The 17500-nt window shown below is 41.0% G+C and overlaps 1 protein-coding gene across 6 annotated transcripts in view; it reads left to right on the top strand.

The window, feature by feature from the left end:
* Positions 1–17500, top strand: part of LOC110043483 (3'-5' exoribonuclease HELZ2-like) — a 67003-nt gene that overhangs the window by 37066 nt on the left and 12437 nt on the right. For all 6 annotated transcript variants that reach the window (XM_089290206.1, XM_089290207.1, XM_089290205.1 and 3 more), the window contains 10 exons: positions 520–833; positions 1878–2148; positions 6717–7121; positions 7421–7496; positions 7811–9193; positions 9562–12203; positions 12930–13207; positions 13482–13564; positions 15579–15722; positions 16541–16714. In XM_089290206.1, the coding sequence (XP_089146332.1) occupies positions 520–833; positions 1878–2148; positions 6717–7121; positions 7421–7496; positions 7811–9193; positions 9562–12203; positions 12930–13207; positions 13482–13564; positions 15579–15722; positions 16541–16714 (5770 nt within the window). The remainder of the gene's footprint in view (positions 1–519; positions 834–1877; positions 2149–6716; positions 7122–7420; positions 7497–7810; positions 9194–9561; positions 12204–12929; positions 13208–13481; positions 13565–15578; positions 15723–16540; positions 16715–17500) is intronic.

The following is a 17500-nucleotide window of genomic DNA, read 5'->3' as shown; positions in this document are numbered from 1 at the left end:
CAGGTTACAATCAACCATTTGGGTCATATATAATAACTGCGGCAAACAAGGGGAAACAGTATTGTTGTCAGTGAACTTTTAACAACTTGGCATTCGTTGTTTGTAAAGTGACAAGACATTAGTTCATGGAACCATCTTTTCTTTACCAATTTCTCTCAGTCGTTTATGTTACTAATAAATTACAATCTCATTCAGAACTTCTTCCTTCTTTGAGAGAACATCTCGGGACCTTTTTTTTTTTTCATCACGTCTCATTCATGTGTGTACCTAATTATTAGGACAGTCAATCATTTAACTGAAGAATTCTAAGGTGTAAATCAAACTATGTTAAAGTGGGAGATTCGCGGTTTATGCATACAGAATGCGAGACGATTGTTTACTTTTCAAATGCTGTCTAAGCGTCGTTGGAGTAAATTTCCAGGTGTCTAGACTTATTCCAGTGAGCCAGTTTTCAGTGTATGTTCGTTTATGTTATTAAACATTTTTTGACATCCACTTTCCTCTCTTCTGGATTAAAAGGAGAAACGCCCATGGAAGTGGCTGGCTTTGGACCCCAAACTTAACACCAACCAAAGAGAGGTAATTGAACGTATTTTGGCGCCTGGGAATACTTCCTCACCTCTAGTGGTATTTGGTCCTTTTGGGACAGGCAAGACATTTACTTTGAATCAGGCCATCCGTCACCTGGTAACGAGGGAACGCAACCGTATCCTGTTATGTACGCACACGAACAGCGCCGCGGACATACACGTTACACTACTACATGATTACCTGACGAAAGAGAACGGCCTAAAGGCTACCACACCACTAAGGATTTACCAAACAAACAGAAGGTCAGTGAATTTCGAGAACTTGTGGGCAAATCAAGCAGGCTTTAGAAGAAGTCATTTAATAGGGAACTTAAGCAAACCAACCAACGAAAACGACAACGTCACCAAACAAAAAGCTTAATGAGCAGAACAATGACTGAACTCGTGCGTTATAAATCCTTGTGTATTTCTTAGCCGTCCTCTACACAACAACAACGTGAAATGACTAAGTTCTGGACATTTTGCAGAACGTGAGCCACGACGAAAAACTTCTCGCATTTTCTTTTGGCGTTGATCGCTGGTGTTACACATTTAGTTTGAGCTATTTTTTTAGACTGATCGGCGGCTGAACTGATCTAAATAATTGCGAAATTCAAAGGTAAAAAATAAATCCCTCCTTACCAGGCGTCGTCCTTGGCGTCACTGTCGTCATTGCTTAAGGTCCCTATTAATTCGTGCAATCCGTTTCAAAGACACTCAGCATGTTCTGTTGGAAATCCGGGAGTTTGTTTAGTCATTGCGACCTATTTGCTGAAAAAACAGGATCGCTCGTACGTAGGCCATGAAAAGGAACGTTATTCTTGATGTTTGCCATAAAAATACTTTAACTTACAGGTGACCTTTAATAGTGTGTACCAAAGTAATTACTCTACCCTTCGTCGCGTTCTATAAACGATAGTCAATTCGACTTCCTAGGTAAGACCTTAGGTTTACATATTGTCTTTTGTCGACCCTTGCTCACCTTGAACCACTAGAATCGTTGTTGAGCAAAGTAAGAACGGCGTGAGAGAGTTTATCTTCTAAAGTTGCGCCTCGTTGACTGCAAAACGGGTTATTCTTAAGTTAAATATAATCCTGATGGAGACGAGTCCGCCTGGATGCAATACAATTGGTAATTTGGCGGGGTCTTTTGTGGTAATTTTGCGGGGTCTTGTACCTTGTTACGACCGACAAGGTAAAAGAACTAAAGGTAGTAATGTTGTTTGTGAGTTTTTGTTATTGATCTCAGGAACAGTTTTTCATAAGTCTTGATAGTCGTGCAGAATAAACCTTTTTTCGAATTTTTAGATTAAACGCTGATTCAGAAGTTGCAAGAATGTATGGCTTAACAGCAAACAATGCCCATGTTCTCCCAACGAGAGATGACGTCATTCGACATCGTGTTGTGATCACCACTTTAGCTATGTCTAAGCATCTGCTCGAACTGCAACTGAACCATGGCTTCTTCACACACATTCTGGTAGACGAAGCTGCCCAAGCCCTGGAGCCTGAGGCGTTGATGCCACTGGCTTTAGCTGGGCCGAATACGAAGGTTGTCTTTACAGGAGACCACATGCAGGTGAGTCAAGTACAGTGAAATTCAATCATATATACCATCAAGACGATAGTCTCTTGATACAATGTAATACACGTAGTTTATCATGTTTAGTTTAGTTTTGGTGTGCTTTTCGTTCAATCGTCGCCCTTCTTGTCTATTGTCAATGACTATAAGGAAAATCACGTTTTTCTCTCTGGTTATGTGAGTCAATAATCTCCTTCGCAGTCGATATTTTGGTTTTCAGTGACGAGACACAAAATAATAATCATAAAAGTAATGGTACAAATGATACAAATAACGAATAAATTTGGCACCGAGAGATTGTCGAGGTAAGAGAGTAAATCCCGCATATAGGCCTTATACCCAAGGTTGATCCCTCTCAAGTCTTTTAGACCTGGTACCCAGGACCTCTGAGGATGTTACCCACGCGATGTGTGGACAGCCCAAGCGACTTTCTCACAACTACCTGAGACGAAATGGTGGGAACTACGAAAAGTAATTTTAATATGTTTTCATTGTCGAAAGACGGTTCATAGCAGAGTTCTTTCTGCACCCTCACCCGTCTTTTTGTTCGGCCGGGCCTTCGTTTGCTTTGTGCTCCTTTGGCTGTTCATTATTTTGCCGTTTATTCGATTTTAGATAGTTGAAGGTTATAATGTACTGTATACTTTCAGATCAGCAATTTCCTTCAAATTTGGATTTTAGAGTCAAAGTAATGGTCGAAGAGAAATCTATAATTGCTGAAACAAAATTGAAAAAACTAAATATTGGCGGAGAAATGGAGGTTTTACGTTATGGCCGGAAGTAAAAGTCCCCTCTTGATTGACAGCCCTGTAATGTGTATGCAGTCAACCGAGACAACTTTCGCGGGAATATTAGCTATATGGATACCACGAATTGGCTGGCTACTCAGTTGATCAGTATTGTCAATCCAAGCATTTTTCGTATTAGGTGTAATTCTATTAAGCTATAAGTAAACATGGACCGCGGGAAACTCCTTGGACAAGTTCGAAAATGCGAAAACCGCGAAGAACGAATGAAAATACATCAATGAGTGAAGAAGCGAAAGTTGGCCTCTCGGATGAAGCTATAGCTATCGTATCAAGCGGGCAAAAATGATCGAGTCAAGAAAAGAGAAAGATTCTGTGAAAATTTGGGAACTTGACAGCGATAACAGCGATGTTTACAATGACTGTTCTGTTGAGTCCGATACCGAGGAATCGTCGGACTCATTGAGATCCATTGGAATATTATTCATGCACATTGGCTCTGCCGCGCTTTCTTTTGTTTGTTTTCTTCGCCCAGCCACTCTAGCGTTCGTATCCTTTTTCGTCTTCCCCATTTTGCCAGACCAGCTTCAAGAAAAACCGAGTTACAAAAAAATTCTCTCTCCGTCTTGAGCGCATTGCGAAACACAAGGGTTTTTTGGAGATTCACGCGTAAATTTCACCGAGAGGTTAATGGTAGTAAACTTTCCGAGCGCTGATTGGCTCGGTGATCTAAGAACCCAGTTGAAGGCGTTTGTGGGCGGAGTTTGTTTGCGAAGCAAGAGAGTAAGTTTTCTTAGCACTGTTTTCTCGAATAGCTTTTTTTTTCCTTGAAGCAGACACTTTAAATAGTTACAACTCAAAGGGAATTTGTTCGATTGCCCTCAAATTTTGACAGTAGCTAGATTAACATATAATATATAGATTTAGCCAAGCCTAAAAACCCGATTAAGCTAACCTAGGATAAGCGAGAATTTTGATTTCAGTTTTGTAACTTGCGGTGAGGTTTTCTGTTTATATTTTTGGCCTTCTGTTTTGATTTTGAATAATCTCAAACTACACCAGGAGCCCTGACCCTAAAGCAGTGAAAAACACTTATATAGAAGGTAAATTTATAATTCGATTAACCTTTAATCCTGGGTTGGCTGGCGTTAACCCAATTTCCGAACAACCCGGTCCTGATTACAACAAATTAACCTGATATGAGCCCGCGATCCAATCGAAAACTAAACTTGGTCAGCGGTCAACTTTAAAAACACAACCTGAGCCCGCGTTGTGGTCACGTGATACCGGTCAGTGGATACTTTGTTTTGACAGGTGTCAATTGGCGATAACATGGATGTCCAATGTCAAAGATATACGCTTTTAACCAAGACTGCATGACTTGGTAATAGCTGGAGTATGGCCGCCATGTTGCGCGACGTCGTTGTTAGCGCCATGTCGTTGTCGTTGTTGTTGGGCGCACGCGCCCGCGATCCATGCCACTAGCCATGTTTACCATGAGTAAAGAGTTGCATGGGTTTCTATTTCTATGCATGCATATGATCCTGTTCCTATAGTTATGGTGCTCCGCTTGGCGGCCCTTCGAGCCGCCGGATCTCCTCTAAAAAACAAAAATGTTTCTGCGAATTGTTTATTTCGAAATATTTTTTCTCCTAAAACGATTTTTGTACGATCACTTCATATTTTTTAAATCCTACTTCGAAAATGTTCTGTAACGTTTTACTGCAATTGAATATGGCAGAACGCAGACACGCTTTTTAGCGCATTTTGTCCTGAAACTGAGGAAAAAAATGAATTGGCGAAAAAAAATTTTGATTTGACCCGTAACTTTCAAAAGGTGGTAAGGGCGCCCGCATTTAGTGGTCGTGAAAAAATTGGCAATTCATATTATTTCAAAATTCTGGGAATAGTTTGATAGCCAGCTCTATAAGCTTTAATTTGATATAGGGGTTTAGGTATCTACAGCTTAAACCGGACGCACTACATCGCTTGTACGCGAGACACCCCTAAAGGTATACGGTAACCTCAAAGCAAGCCACAATGGCAACAGCAACGCGGAGTACAATGGCTGTGTAAGCGTGCGTTATAATTCTTTGTTCATTTCTTTGCCGTTCTTTACAAAACAGCAACGTGAAATAGCCGCATTCTGCACATTCGAGAGAACGTGAACTACGACGGTTAATTTTTAAAGTCTTTTTTTCGAATTTTGACGCTGTCTTAAATATTCTGTTTGGGATATTTCTGACAGTGGTAGACTTACTGAATGAATCTAAATTCTCGGCGAGATTCGTGGGCTGAATGATATAAAGTCGTTTTTTAATCGACGTTGTCTTTGGCGTGGTTGCCTTGTTGCTTAAACTGCCTTTTGCTGCTGAGGCGGCGAGCGTCTGTCTGCATTTTTGACCATCCGTTTGTTCGGTTGCCTAGCTTGTGTTTGAGCATGACTTCCTTGATCATCGCGTTGTAATATGCCATCCGCTCTTTAAGAGGAATAAATTTCTTAATTCTACTCAGAACAGCGATGCGCTGAGAGAGCGTCTTATAGAGGTCATCGATTTGGCCATCGAAGGATAGCTTGCAGTCAGTCTTGACCCCCAGCAGATTCAAGATAGGAAGCATTTAATTTAACTTCCAACTGTTGGTTCCCTAATCTTTTGTCAAGCCGTTTGCCTGTAGCGAACATTATTTTGGTCTTCGTTTCAGTAAGAAACATCATGTTGCTATCTGACCATTTCTGTAGTCTGTTTAAGTCAGATTGAAGTCCATCACTTACAGCCTGAGGTGCTAGCTTGTAATCGGTCGAATAACTTATTGTAGTGTGATCGGTATAAATGTCTGTTACGGTGCTCTGTAGTACCGAGGGTAAGTCGTTAATGAATGTGAGAAAGAACACGGGAACCAGGATGCTGCCCTGAGGTGCGCCCGAGGTAATTTCTCTTACAGTTGAATGAAATCCATCTTCATACGTTTACGCATTGTTTACGACCACTCAAGTAATCAGCAAATAAAGGCAGGTAATCCTCGCCAACGCCTAGTGCTCCGAGCTTGTTTAGCAACAGGTGATGGTCAATAAGACCAAACGCCTTTTTGTAGTCAACAAAGGCAACGCCCGTAACTTTGTCACTGTCAAGATCAAATAAACTCTGATCCACAAGTCGTATCAGAGCCGTTTCAGTGGAGAATGTTTTCCTGAAGTAAGACTTGAACCTGTGAAGCAAATCATTTTCACGCAGGAAATTACACAGCGTTGGAGGTTTTCCTTCGCTTTGAAACAAAACGAAACGTACACAGACCTTTCACGAAAACAACCACACAACGCGCGAGTAACATCCGTGCGCGGAACAGCTGGGTGCCATGTCTAAAGATAACTTAAGAGGGACTACCTCGGGTATAAGGTCTATCTATATGGGAATTCACTCTCTTACCTTGATAATCTCTTGTTTGGAACTAATCAGTTCTAAAAACATTAGGTAGGAATTTATCAATTGGCATGTTCTGCTCACCATCTCCATAATAAGAGACAACAGAATCAGAAGGATAGACAACAATAACCAGCCGAAATTAAACGATAGATTTTTTTTAGTTACGTTGTGTATCTACAGGGACAAGACGCTAGGGTGGATGCATGGTTATGAGCTGCCAGGATATTTCTATAGCGATACAAAAGCAGAAAAGCAGTTAAGAAATGTATCTAAGAATAAAAACCGGAAAAAAATGCTTAGCTGCTGGGGCTGAGCTAAGCTGCTCTATCTTGAACTGGACTACATAGATCTGTATTGTTAACATTATTGTCATTATTATTTCGACCTGTGTTTTTAGATGAGCCCAGAAGTTTACTCCCGTTATGCGCAAGACTGGGGTCTTCAAAGGTCTCTTCCCGAGAGGCTGTTTGATCATTATTATGAAAATATGCAGTCGGATGACAGCGTGATGCTCTTGACAGAAAACTACCGGAGTCATCCTGACATCCTGCAATTTCCATCTGATAACTTTTACGGAGAAGAGTTGATTGCCCGTGGTGACCAGGCTTCGCACCCAAGGTTTGGACCACTGTTATTCTTTTCAGTCCATGGAGTTGAGGAAGCGAGAGAAAATTCGTACATAAACACAGCAGAAGTTGATGAGATTGTGAAGAGGGTCAAGTTGCTAGCTGATGACTGGCCAGTGGAGTGGAAGGAAAAAGATCTTTCTAAGATTGGAGTCATATCCGCTTACATGACTCAGGTATTACGATATTCATGATAACTCGGCCTTTCGTAAAGGCCACCTAGGCAGGAATGAAAAATTCTACTGAGAGGTTCTGAAGAAAGTTCAAAGGATGTTTTGTTTCTTCGACATTTTTTTGTTTGCTGCTGGAAATTTATGTCCTCGTTGCCATACTGAAATATTTTTTGTCGCCTATGCAGTGAAATTGCAAATGTGTACCCGGAAATACGATTTTCGTCTTCGTTTATTTTTAAAAAAATGTTATTTACAGATGCTATCAGGATTATTGACAATACTCCTTTACGTTACGTTTGTAGGTTCGGGCTATTCGAACGCAGCTCCGAAGCAAGGGACTGGGGAATGTAACAGTGGAAAGTATTCATAACGTGCAAGGTGACCAAGAGATTTTTCTTGATACATTAGTGAGCTTTTCAGGAGTGACTTTACACTCTAGATCTTTCGTTGATTTCGGAAAAAAATTGTTAACAGTTCCTTGCCAAGTGTGGAAATCCATAGAGGAGAATAAAAGCTAATAACTTCTTCCATTAGCGTTCAAACGATATAAGAAAACGAAACCAACTTGTAGAATTTTCTTAAGCCTTTACTTACACTTGGTTGATCTAGGGATAGCTCTCAATTTCCATTTTGTGTGCGTGCCCACCAAAGAAAGCTATAGTTTGCAGTGTGTGTGCTTTTTTTTTCCGCAGGGAAAGAATTCCGTGCATTATTCATCAGCACTGTCCGTACACATCTAACCTGCCACAGTTTTGACAGAAATCAAGGTAAATCTCGGCCACTCTACTGGGAATTCTTGTCAGACCCCAAGCTCTTGAATACGGCAATAACTAGAGCGATGTCCTTGGTAGCCGTTGTTGGAGATCCCGTCTCGTTGTGCACCGCTGGTGACTGTAGGGGGAACTGGAGAGACTACATCAAAAGGTGCCACGAAGGCGGAACTTTGCATGGAGCATCGTACAAAGAGATAAAGAAGAAAATAGCCGCCCCTCTCGCCAACATCTCTTTAAATCCACGAGCGATCGAATTTGTTCCACAATCAATGGCAGTCAGCAGCAAAGAGCTCAAATTCCTGGAGTTGGCTTCTCAACCAGAAATATCCGATAGTCAACTCTCAAGCTCTGTAGAAAAGAGTGATTTGGAAGTTGACAAGAATGAAAAGAGCTCGGCATTTGGCATGGAAGACGGGTGCACCATCCCAATGAAAGGGTCAGGAATTGAAAGAGATGACGCAAAGGAAGATGTGACGCGAAGAGAACCAACGGCTGAAGGAGAAGAAGAGGAAGAGCAGAAAGCAAGTCCATTCTCATCAGATTCTCCAACAAATGACTTCAATTTTGTGAGAGGATCAGAAGATCAACAAGGAGTCGAATTTTCGTTTCGGGAGGAACCTGAAAGTAGAATTCAGTCTCAAGAAGAAGGAGAAGATAACGTCGGTCAGAATGCTTCTGACGGTTTTGAAGAATTCCTTCGAGAAAGTTTTGAAGACGAAACCGTTTTCCCGAGGTACTTAGATAAGATAATCAAGGCACTCGTGGAAAAGTGTAAAGCGACCAAGGAAAAAGAAGCTCGGGTTCATGGATCATCGGAAAATGCGTCGTTCCCCTCATTGCACGCAGCCACAAGCGGGAGCTACAAGCAGAAGTCAAAATCTGGCAAACTTTCAGTCAAACGAGCAAAGTCAAGTTCTTTCGACTATTCTTCTGAAGATTACGAAGTCTGCGTCATCAATGGTCGCCAGGAAGTTCGTATTGTAGATCTTGGATTTCAGCAGACGTCCACTGTTCGACATCAGAGGCTCACTGCAGTCGCTAGGCAGGAGGATTTTCTTGATCCACAGATATTGCAGGAATTGCTTGTTAAAGAGCCCGACAAGTATCTACCTTGCACACTTCGTCTTAATTCCGAGATTATTCGCACGGCGTATGCGGAAATATCGGATACAAAGACCCCAGACATTAAAATCAGAGGAAGAGTCCGGGGAGCGTTCGATATGGATCACGTGGTTGTCGAGAAAACGGATTACCAACCTTCTTCGTGTGATGGTCTTTCTGGGTGCAAAGGAAAAGTAGCTGGTAAGTTTAATAGCTTCGCTTGAACACTAGCCCTTATAGTATCTTCATTTCAAACGAACAACAGTTTGTAAAAGTAAGTGACAAATCATTTCTTTTCGTTTTAAATCTACCAGCAAAACCCATATTTCATTTGCCTCTTCTTCTTTTTTTTTTTTTTAGTTTCCTTCCTTCAAATTTTCTTTCCACGTTACAAATTACATGAACTATAAGTCCATTTTCCAGGTCTCGTTTCGGTAAAATTCAGTAAACAACCCCTCATATAATTATCTTTACGATCGATCAGGGTATTTATTGTAGTGCTTGTTCAACTAACAGTAAAATAATCCTTTGAAAAAATCCCTAATGACTGTTAAAAATCTTATCCATAGGAGTACTGAATCATATCATTAGGCCACACGAACGTCAATACGTGTGCAAAGCGGATTACGAAAGCCGTGGAGTAATGATTCCAATCAACAAGTCCATGTCCAAAATAGTGATTCTCTCTGACAATAATTTGAACGGTTTACCTCTTTACAAAGAAATGCATGATGGGAAGGAGAGACCATTTAAGGTCGAAGTGATGGATTTCACAGAAGCACTGAGTGGAAAGTTCTTGTTTCTTGTCCAGTACCTGCAGTGGAGGTCAGATTGCCATAACCCTTTGGGCATCGTTATACGGAAGCTAACTCAAGGGAATACTTTGTCTGACAGCATGAAAATTTTATGCGCCGAACATGGAGTGAGAGATTGGTTTAGCAAAGAGAGTAAAGCAGAAGTCCAAGCAAAGTTCCCACCAGGATGGTCAATATCAGTTGAGGAATATGGAAGTCGCAAGCAAATTGAAGGGGCGTTCACGATTGATCCCGACAATTCCAAGGATCTAGATGATGCACTTACACTGGAACAGCTCTCAGATTCTGTGAACCGGGTGGGAGTTCACATTGCTGACGTGAGTTATTTTGTGGAGCCAGGGACCCAGTTAGATAAAGACGCCATGTTCCGCAGCACGTCCTACTATCCAGGTCACGACTACCAGAGCGTACCTATGCTGCCACGTGAGCTCAGTGAAAATCACTGCAGCCTTCTTCCTGGTAAAGATCGTTTGTGCGTATCAGTGTTTCTTGACGTGTCAGAGGAAGGACAGCTTGTTAGCCAACCAAAGATAAGACGCACAATTGTCAAGTCTTCTTGTCAGCTCACTTACCCAGAAGCCCAAAAAATTATCGATGGTCAAGACACTTCACTGCATCAGACACCACAAGATGTTAAAGAGAAAATTCGAGCCCTGAGTGCCCTCGCCCAAAGAAGAAGAAAGTTGAGACTTCGCGATGCTAGTTTTGATCATTGGTCAAACAGTGATGATGATGGAAAAGATTTTGAGGCCCACGAGTTAGTGGAGGAAATGATGCTTGTAACAAATGAAGAAATAGCCAAATTTCTCTCTCAGAAAATTCCAGACAGGGCACCACTACGAACCCAGCTGCCACCTAAAGATCACAAATTGAGTGACTGGGTTAGACAATACGGCCAGTTTGTCAAGTATTCCCTGTTTCTGCGTGGCTTTTATCTTGAAGAAACCCTTAGCAAAATGGCAAAAGAAGCGATAATTTCAGAAGCTTCAGAATTTAAAGTGCAAGATTCAGTCTGGTCTGAGCTCTGTAATGCTGCGGAGACCGGAGACCAAGCCAAGCTACATAAATTGATTTGTAACGAGAGCAATCATCCTCAGCTGGCTGTGGCAAATTCACAGTTTCGGCGAATTCAGCCCAAGTCTCAGTACGTCTGCGAAAGTGACCAACCGAAGGAAAACGTTGTGCACTTCTCTCTGGGGATGCGTTGTTATACGCACTTCACGTCACCCATACGACGTTACATAGATATCCAAGTACATCGACTCGTGTTGGATTTAGTCGCACAAAGCCCTGACGCAAAGATATCTTCGAAGGACCAAGTTGCTAAGGTGTGCCGCCGTTCCACTTTTGCTCAGGACAACTCCAGGAAGTTTGACAAGGCAAGCAATAAATTGCATCTGGCTGCAAAGCTAAAGGAGAAAAGCCACGAAACTACAGCAGTGATTGCCTTGATCGACACTGATAAAGAAATTACTCTAGAAATTCTGAACCATGAATATAACCATCTCTCGACGCGACAGAGAAAGGTGAAGCTGAGCAGTCTTAACCCGTTTGCCGTTGAACCTGTTACGAATGGCTCGGAAATAGTCCTTACTTGGAAGCTAAGATTATACATAGCTCCAGAAGGGAAGATCATCGAGGAAGCCAAGAAGGAAAGGGAAAAAATCGCATTGCTTTTATCTGAAGAAAAGGTGAGAAACAGAGAAGTCCTGAACTTGCCAGCAGAGAACTGGCTGGAAATCCTGGAAGCATTTCAAAGGGAAAACTATGGAAGGCTTAAAACGATGATTAGCAAGACTGACAGAGATCGACAATTAGCTTCACAGTTACCTGGATCGAGCCGGCCTGGCAAACCGCATAAGTCTTCTAACGATGGAAAAGTTGACAAAAACCAGGAACATTTCTACGAGAAAAAATTATCCCTAAGGAAGTTTGACGTGGTAAACATTCAATTGACCGCACACATGACACATGGAGTTTTTCACCCCGAAATTCAGCTGTTTAAGATCAACCCCAGTGTGCATATTTGCGTTGAGCATCGCAAGTATCCTAGGGACTGTTTTGCAACGACAGCAAGGTACCAAGCGTCACGGAAGACCTACGCCAGTGTGGATAAGTACATTGATGCCTGGAAACCCGTTCTTGCCATGGAAGCCGCTACCAGGACGGTCGACGAAAGCGACGAGTTCACCATGTACCATTTGAAGATTGAGTGGAAAAAGGATATCAATGGAAACCTGGAAGGCTCATTTAGCCTCCGAAACGAATACTGCTCAAGTCGTCAAATAGAATTTTATTCTGGAGATTTTGTTTGTGTACGTGTGCGGGAAGACAGTAACATGAAGAAAACGAGTTCAGAAAACAATTTTGCTTCCCCTGAGAGGATTGAAACAGAGGTCAGTAAACGTTTTTCCCAACAACTGTACTTATATCGACAGAGAACTTTTTTGAACCAAACGTATCGATATAGAAAGTGGAAATGGTAAATTCATAGGGGAAAGATGTAGGGTGGCCTCGAAGGGCCCAGGAAAATTCCGTTAGGTGCTCTGTCGATCCTTACCCTTAGGCCCTCTACTTGTTTGTTAGTCTAGATTACAATTAAATTCTAGACGATGACCTGTACAAATCAGAGCTACATAGTTTTTCCAGATACACTTGTCTTCGTTCCTGACCACTTGAAAATTAACCATGTTACACAATCGGCCATTTCGAAACTAACACAGTACGTTTAGATTAAACGCGTAACAACGATGCTACACTCACACTCTATGTCACATTCTGTGTAACTAAATTACATTATAACATCATAGCTAGCAAGTTGTTCTATCATACTCAGCGTGGGTAAGCGCGCATCATGCATTAATGTACGCTAATAGCTTGAGCAAAGTACGCTTCTCTTGTTTGTTTGTTTGTTTTGGTTTTTGTTACGTTTTTTTGGGGGGGGGCTTGGAGGGGGGGGGGTTTACGCTTCTCTTGTGCTCTCTAATCTTGCCGCGTACTTCGTAACCCGATTATGCAAGCTGAATCATGAACCATGTTGTTATCCTGTTGCTGAAAGGAGGTTAGATATATTAGGAATCGGATGTTTCTTTCGATAAAACATTTGGTTTGTTCTCATTAAGGGAGACACAAACCTTTTGAATGAAGACCAATTCAGCGTCACTAAATCAGCAGTCCCCACGTCGGTTAGAGGCAAACGCCGTCATGAATCCAGTTGTGCGTCAGAGAGTTACTGGGTGGGACACTGCATCATCAAGTACGCTAAAGAGGTGCCAGACAAAGATACTTTGAAGGTCACGGTGGATCTTCATCAGTCAGCATCAGATTTTCCCAAGGAGCTGCTGAGTGGAGGTGTCCACCTGAGTACTTTGACTGTTCTTCACCGTTTAATTCCCCACAGGTAAACAATTTAATTAATTTCTGACAGGCAGCTGTTTATTTTCAGTTCTTCTTGTTGCGTGTATTGAACATTTGTGTCAATTTTTTAGAGTTATTTACCTTCAATATGACTGTTACAGTGCATTTGACTGAACCTGCACATAGGAAAAACTGTGAAAATGTTGCATGTACTGCTACTATCATATTTCTTTCTATTTTGTCCCGAAAACCACGTCCAGGTTTGCAACGGTACTCTTCACTTAACGCTGATAAAAGCCAATTACCCTTTTCTATAGGCGGATGTTTGCTGCTTTGTGCTCTCTGCCAAGTGCATCACAACTAGCACATTCCATTTGCATGGGAAATGAGCCAAGCCAAGGTCAGCTTACATAAGTTTCCACTTCTTAGTACCTTTATTGTTGTAGTCATGTTAGCTGTTATCATATGTTTACCTTTAAGCTATGAATTCCTTGCTCTTATTGAACTGCATCTCTTTCCTGGGGAATCAGAAATGGTATATCAAATCATCTGCCAAGATTAAATTAGAAAGTAAAACACTTGTTTGCCATTGTCGTTTAATTCAACTGCAAAAATCTGTAACCGACCTAAATTTATTTTGTGAATTTGTCGGACGTTTTGAATCAGAGTTTCTAAGTTTTGCATTGAGACACCCTTCCTTGGCTCAAATTTTAAATTGTTCACGTAAACAAGTAAATTTGTATTCCAGCTGTTGAATCCCAAATACGTGCAAAATAACAAGGTAAAAACTAAGCTTTTTATCCTGCCGCTTAACTTTCATTTGTTGTTTTGCCACGGCTTGAAAACGCACGCAGAAGTTCATGGCTCAGCTTGATGTTGCCTTCACCAAAGGAGTTTTGAGGTCCTTCAGTTTACACATTTCCGTCCAATGAGAGTAACATTTCTGTTCGGAGCTGTAACATAACTATTGACTGAGAAATTTTTTTTTTTTTTTTTTGGCGTGAACTCTGTAGTAACCGAGCTAGATGTTTGCAATCTCTATTTAGTTCGTTGCTGCAGAACGTAGAGGTGTTAGATGGCATCATTAAACTATGGATCTCAATTTTAAAATATAGCTGAAATTCTTAAAGGAAAGAAGCCTTATTGCCAAAAAAGGTTTCAAAATGGTGGTATGAAATGCTGGGATGTTTGATGTGTTGCCGAGGCCATTTCTTATATAGACGGCATCCATTGAAAGGGAAATTTGAAACTTTTTTCCGGAAAGCTTGTCCCGGCATGGTAGAGGGAAGTAATCGTATTACGAACGTGGCGTTAGGTGAGCTACACAAAAAATGCTTCTAGGTAAGGTGGCTGACAACAGTGTCCAGTTCTTCGTAGCAGTTATACTTTGAAGGATCAATTCTATATATCCTCAATATATCAAGAGATGTTAAAGTTACAATATTGATGGTTTACACTGTCATGCAATTAAAAAAAACATCGTTAACCAGTCAACAAATTAAGTCAAGAATCTGGGATATGATAGATAATTGATTTATAAACAACCTCGCCAACACTTAGGTCCGTGCGGTTTTTCATTCGCGCATTATTCGGAAGAGTGTTTTACACAAATTTAGAGAGTTTTTGTCTGGAGACGCCATGTTGGTGCCCTTCTAGTCCAAGAACTGTTCAGTTAGGAAAAACGTAAACGATAACTCCTCTTTTAGCCTACGCGAGAGCCCTCTCGGGCCGCCATTTTAGTGTCACACAACGCATAAACCTGGAAATTCAAACGTCCCCTCTAACGAAATGAGGAACCCTGTCGAGCTTAAAAGATGTAAAACGTCAAATTCTTAGAGGGTCTTATATCTGATAAAACTAAAACTTCAGAAGGATTGGTTAGTTTTTGATTTTGGAAAATGATCGATGACTTCAAATGAAAACCAGGAATTTGTGTGTCATTGGGTATTGTTGCCTTTAGCCTCTGTATCAAAACGAGTCCTCGCGCAAAACTTTTCTCATGAAAATGAATTTGATTTGCATGAAAATGAACATACAGATGAAACGTATTTTCATAACGATGGTTTTGCACTCGTTTTGAGACATAGGCAAAGGGCAACTCGGAAATGGCCTATTAACAATGACATAAAAAGGATGACCCGACAAACTTGTTTACAGATAACTGGACATTTATACGATATCGTCATTAATTGAAGCGTCATCTGATAAAGAGTGGTAGTGTTGGTGAAGGAAAGAGCTAGAAACTGTTGTGAGCCAGTTAAAAGTCAGAGGAGTCGTCTCCCACACATAAACAAAAGTTGCACTTAAGTGATCTACAATTAAGATCCTTGATCACTTATGAAGAATGGTCTCAAATGATACCCTCCCCCGTCATTGGTTTAAAAACCAAAAAGCATTTTATCTTACTTCTTTAGAGGACTTTGGGCCCCCACCGTCCTCAAACCTGTCAATTGTCAGGGAGCATCCCAACTGTGGGTTTAAGCCTTTAAATCAGTATCAGGAAGAAGCAGTGAAAGAGGCGCTTGGGAAGCCTTTCACCCTTGTTCAGGGTCCTCCAGGTAAGCATGAAGTTAACTCGTACCTTACAAGCTTCTCTTTTTCGCTGTCTATTTTAAAGTTTTATTTTGCTGCTTCGTTATCACGATACATTCTAAACATTATGCTTTTGACAAATGTCCTGGGCCGTATATCTGACTCCTTGCTTTGATGTTCGCGCCCATTGTTAAATTAAGCAAGTTGGTTTGGATTTACAATCTTAGAAGTAATGGGCTAAACTAAGTACAAAATTCTCATAGGAGTAGATTTTTACATAGGTCGTACACGTACGTCATTTCTCGTATTTAGAATCAGCTGCCAATGCAGTAACTGCCTTTGATGTAACCGTACTTATATACATATATTCATTATTAACTATCTTTAGACTCGACAAAATTAATTGTATAGATATGTGTAGTTCTTTTATACGCATTTAGTTTTTACCATGTCAAACACATTTATCATGAGCCTCCGGCTCGGGAGACTGGGTAACCATCGCCTGTGTATTTGACGTTAAATAAATTATCTTATCTCATCTTATTTCATTTCGGGGGAATTGGACTGACTGTCTTGAAGCGGCTTTTACCTTGTTCTTATTGTTCTTGTTCTTGTTGTTACTGTTGTTTGTTTGTTTGTTTTTTCCCCTATTTGTCGGTCAGTGAGTCTCAATATCGGTCTGTCGGTTTTTGATTGTTTGTTTTTTTGTTAGTTTGCTTGTTTGAACTGATCAGTTACACATTTCTGTCTCCAACAGCGTTCAAAAGATAATCAGGACTAAGATAGTTACTTTAATTAAGGACCTTTCGCATAGTTGCATTGACATGTTTTCGTTCATTGGAAGGTACTGGTAAGACGGTGACAGGTGTCCACATAGCCTTCTGGTTTGTGAAACGAAACATGCAGCAGCGACATGACGATTTCGGCATCGTTCTGCCAGACAGTGACGACCAGCCTAAAGCACCTCCACAAGTGATTTACTGCGGACCCTCCAACAAGTCAGTGGACGTGGTAGCTAGTAAGTGTTTAAAAATCTCGATATACGATGACAATTACATGAAAATATGGATCGTTTCCCATGTATTCATAAATAGTAAATAAAAAAATGATAAGGGGTCTGATACGCAATGATTCACGATGACTGAGGTCATTATGCAGTAGAGCCCCGTTAATACGGTCAGTAACGGGCCAATAATATTTGGCCGTATTAGGTAGGGTAGGGTCAAATCTCATGACTGGTCCAATTTGAGTAATGTCTTAACAGAAGCTAACAGATGTATCACAATTTCAATTCTAAACAACAGTTTTTTAATAAACATCTGGAATGCAGATATAATTTTTAAAAATTGAAACCTCAGTTACTACATACAATATTACCAATGGAGCGATGGATATAACTGGTTTGAGGGCGTTATTAACGGGGTATAATTATAAACGATTATGCATGAACAGGTTGGGATTTCAAAATGTGGCCGTTGGCCGTATTAACGGGGTTTAACTGGAGTTTTCTTATAAGAAAATGAATGGGCGTCTCGCCGGGACAAATAAAAAGTGGCCGTAATAACGAGGTGACCGTATTAATAGCCAAAAACCGAGCCTTCACCCTAACAGCAAGGCAAGTTTTCATGATCAGAAAAATTAGACGGAGTTGTCTTGAAAACTGTTCACTAGAGCTGATCATTAACAGTGTAAATTTCCCGTCATGTTTGTGTTTAGGGATTTAAGAGCCAGTGCCCGTAACTATGGACCAAACAACGGCACAAGTCGAAAAATCTATTTTGCACATTTTTTGCCCACAGATTGG

The sequence above is a fragment of the Orbicella faveolata genome, unplaced genomic scaffold (assembly GCF_042242905.1).
Source record: "Orbicella faveolata isolate gen_17 unplaced genomic scaffold, um_ofav_v1 contig_2, whole genome shotgun sequence".
In the NCBI taxonomy this organism is placed as follows: Eukaryota; Metazoa; Cnidaria; class Anthozoa; order Scleractinia; family Merulinidae; genus Orbicella; species Orbicella faveolata.
Note: the sequence above shows the minus strand (reverse complement) of the source record. Positions and strands in the feature narration are given on the sequence as shown.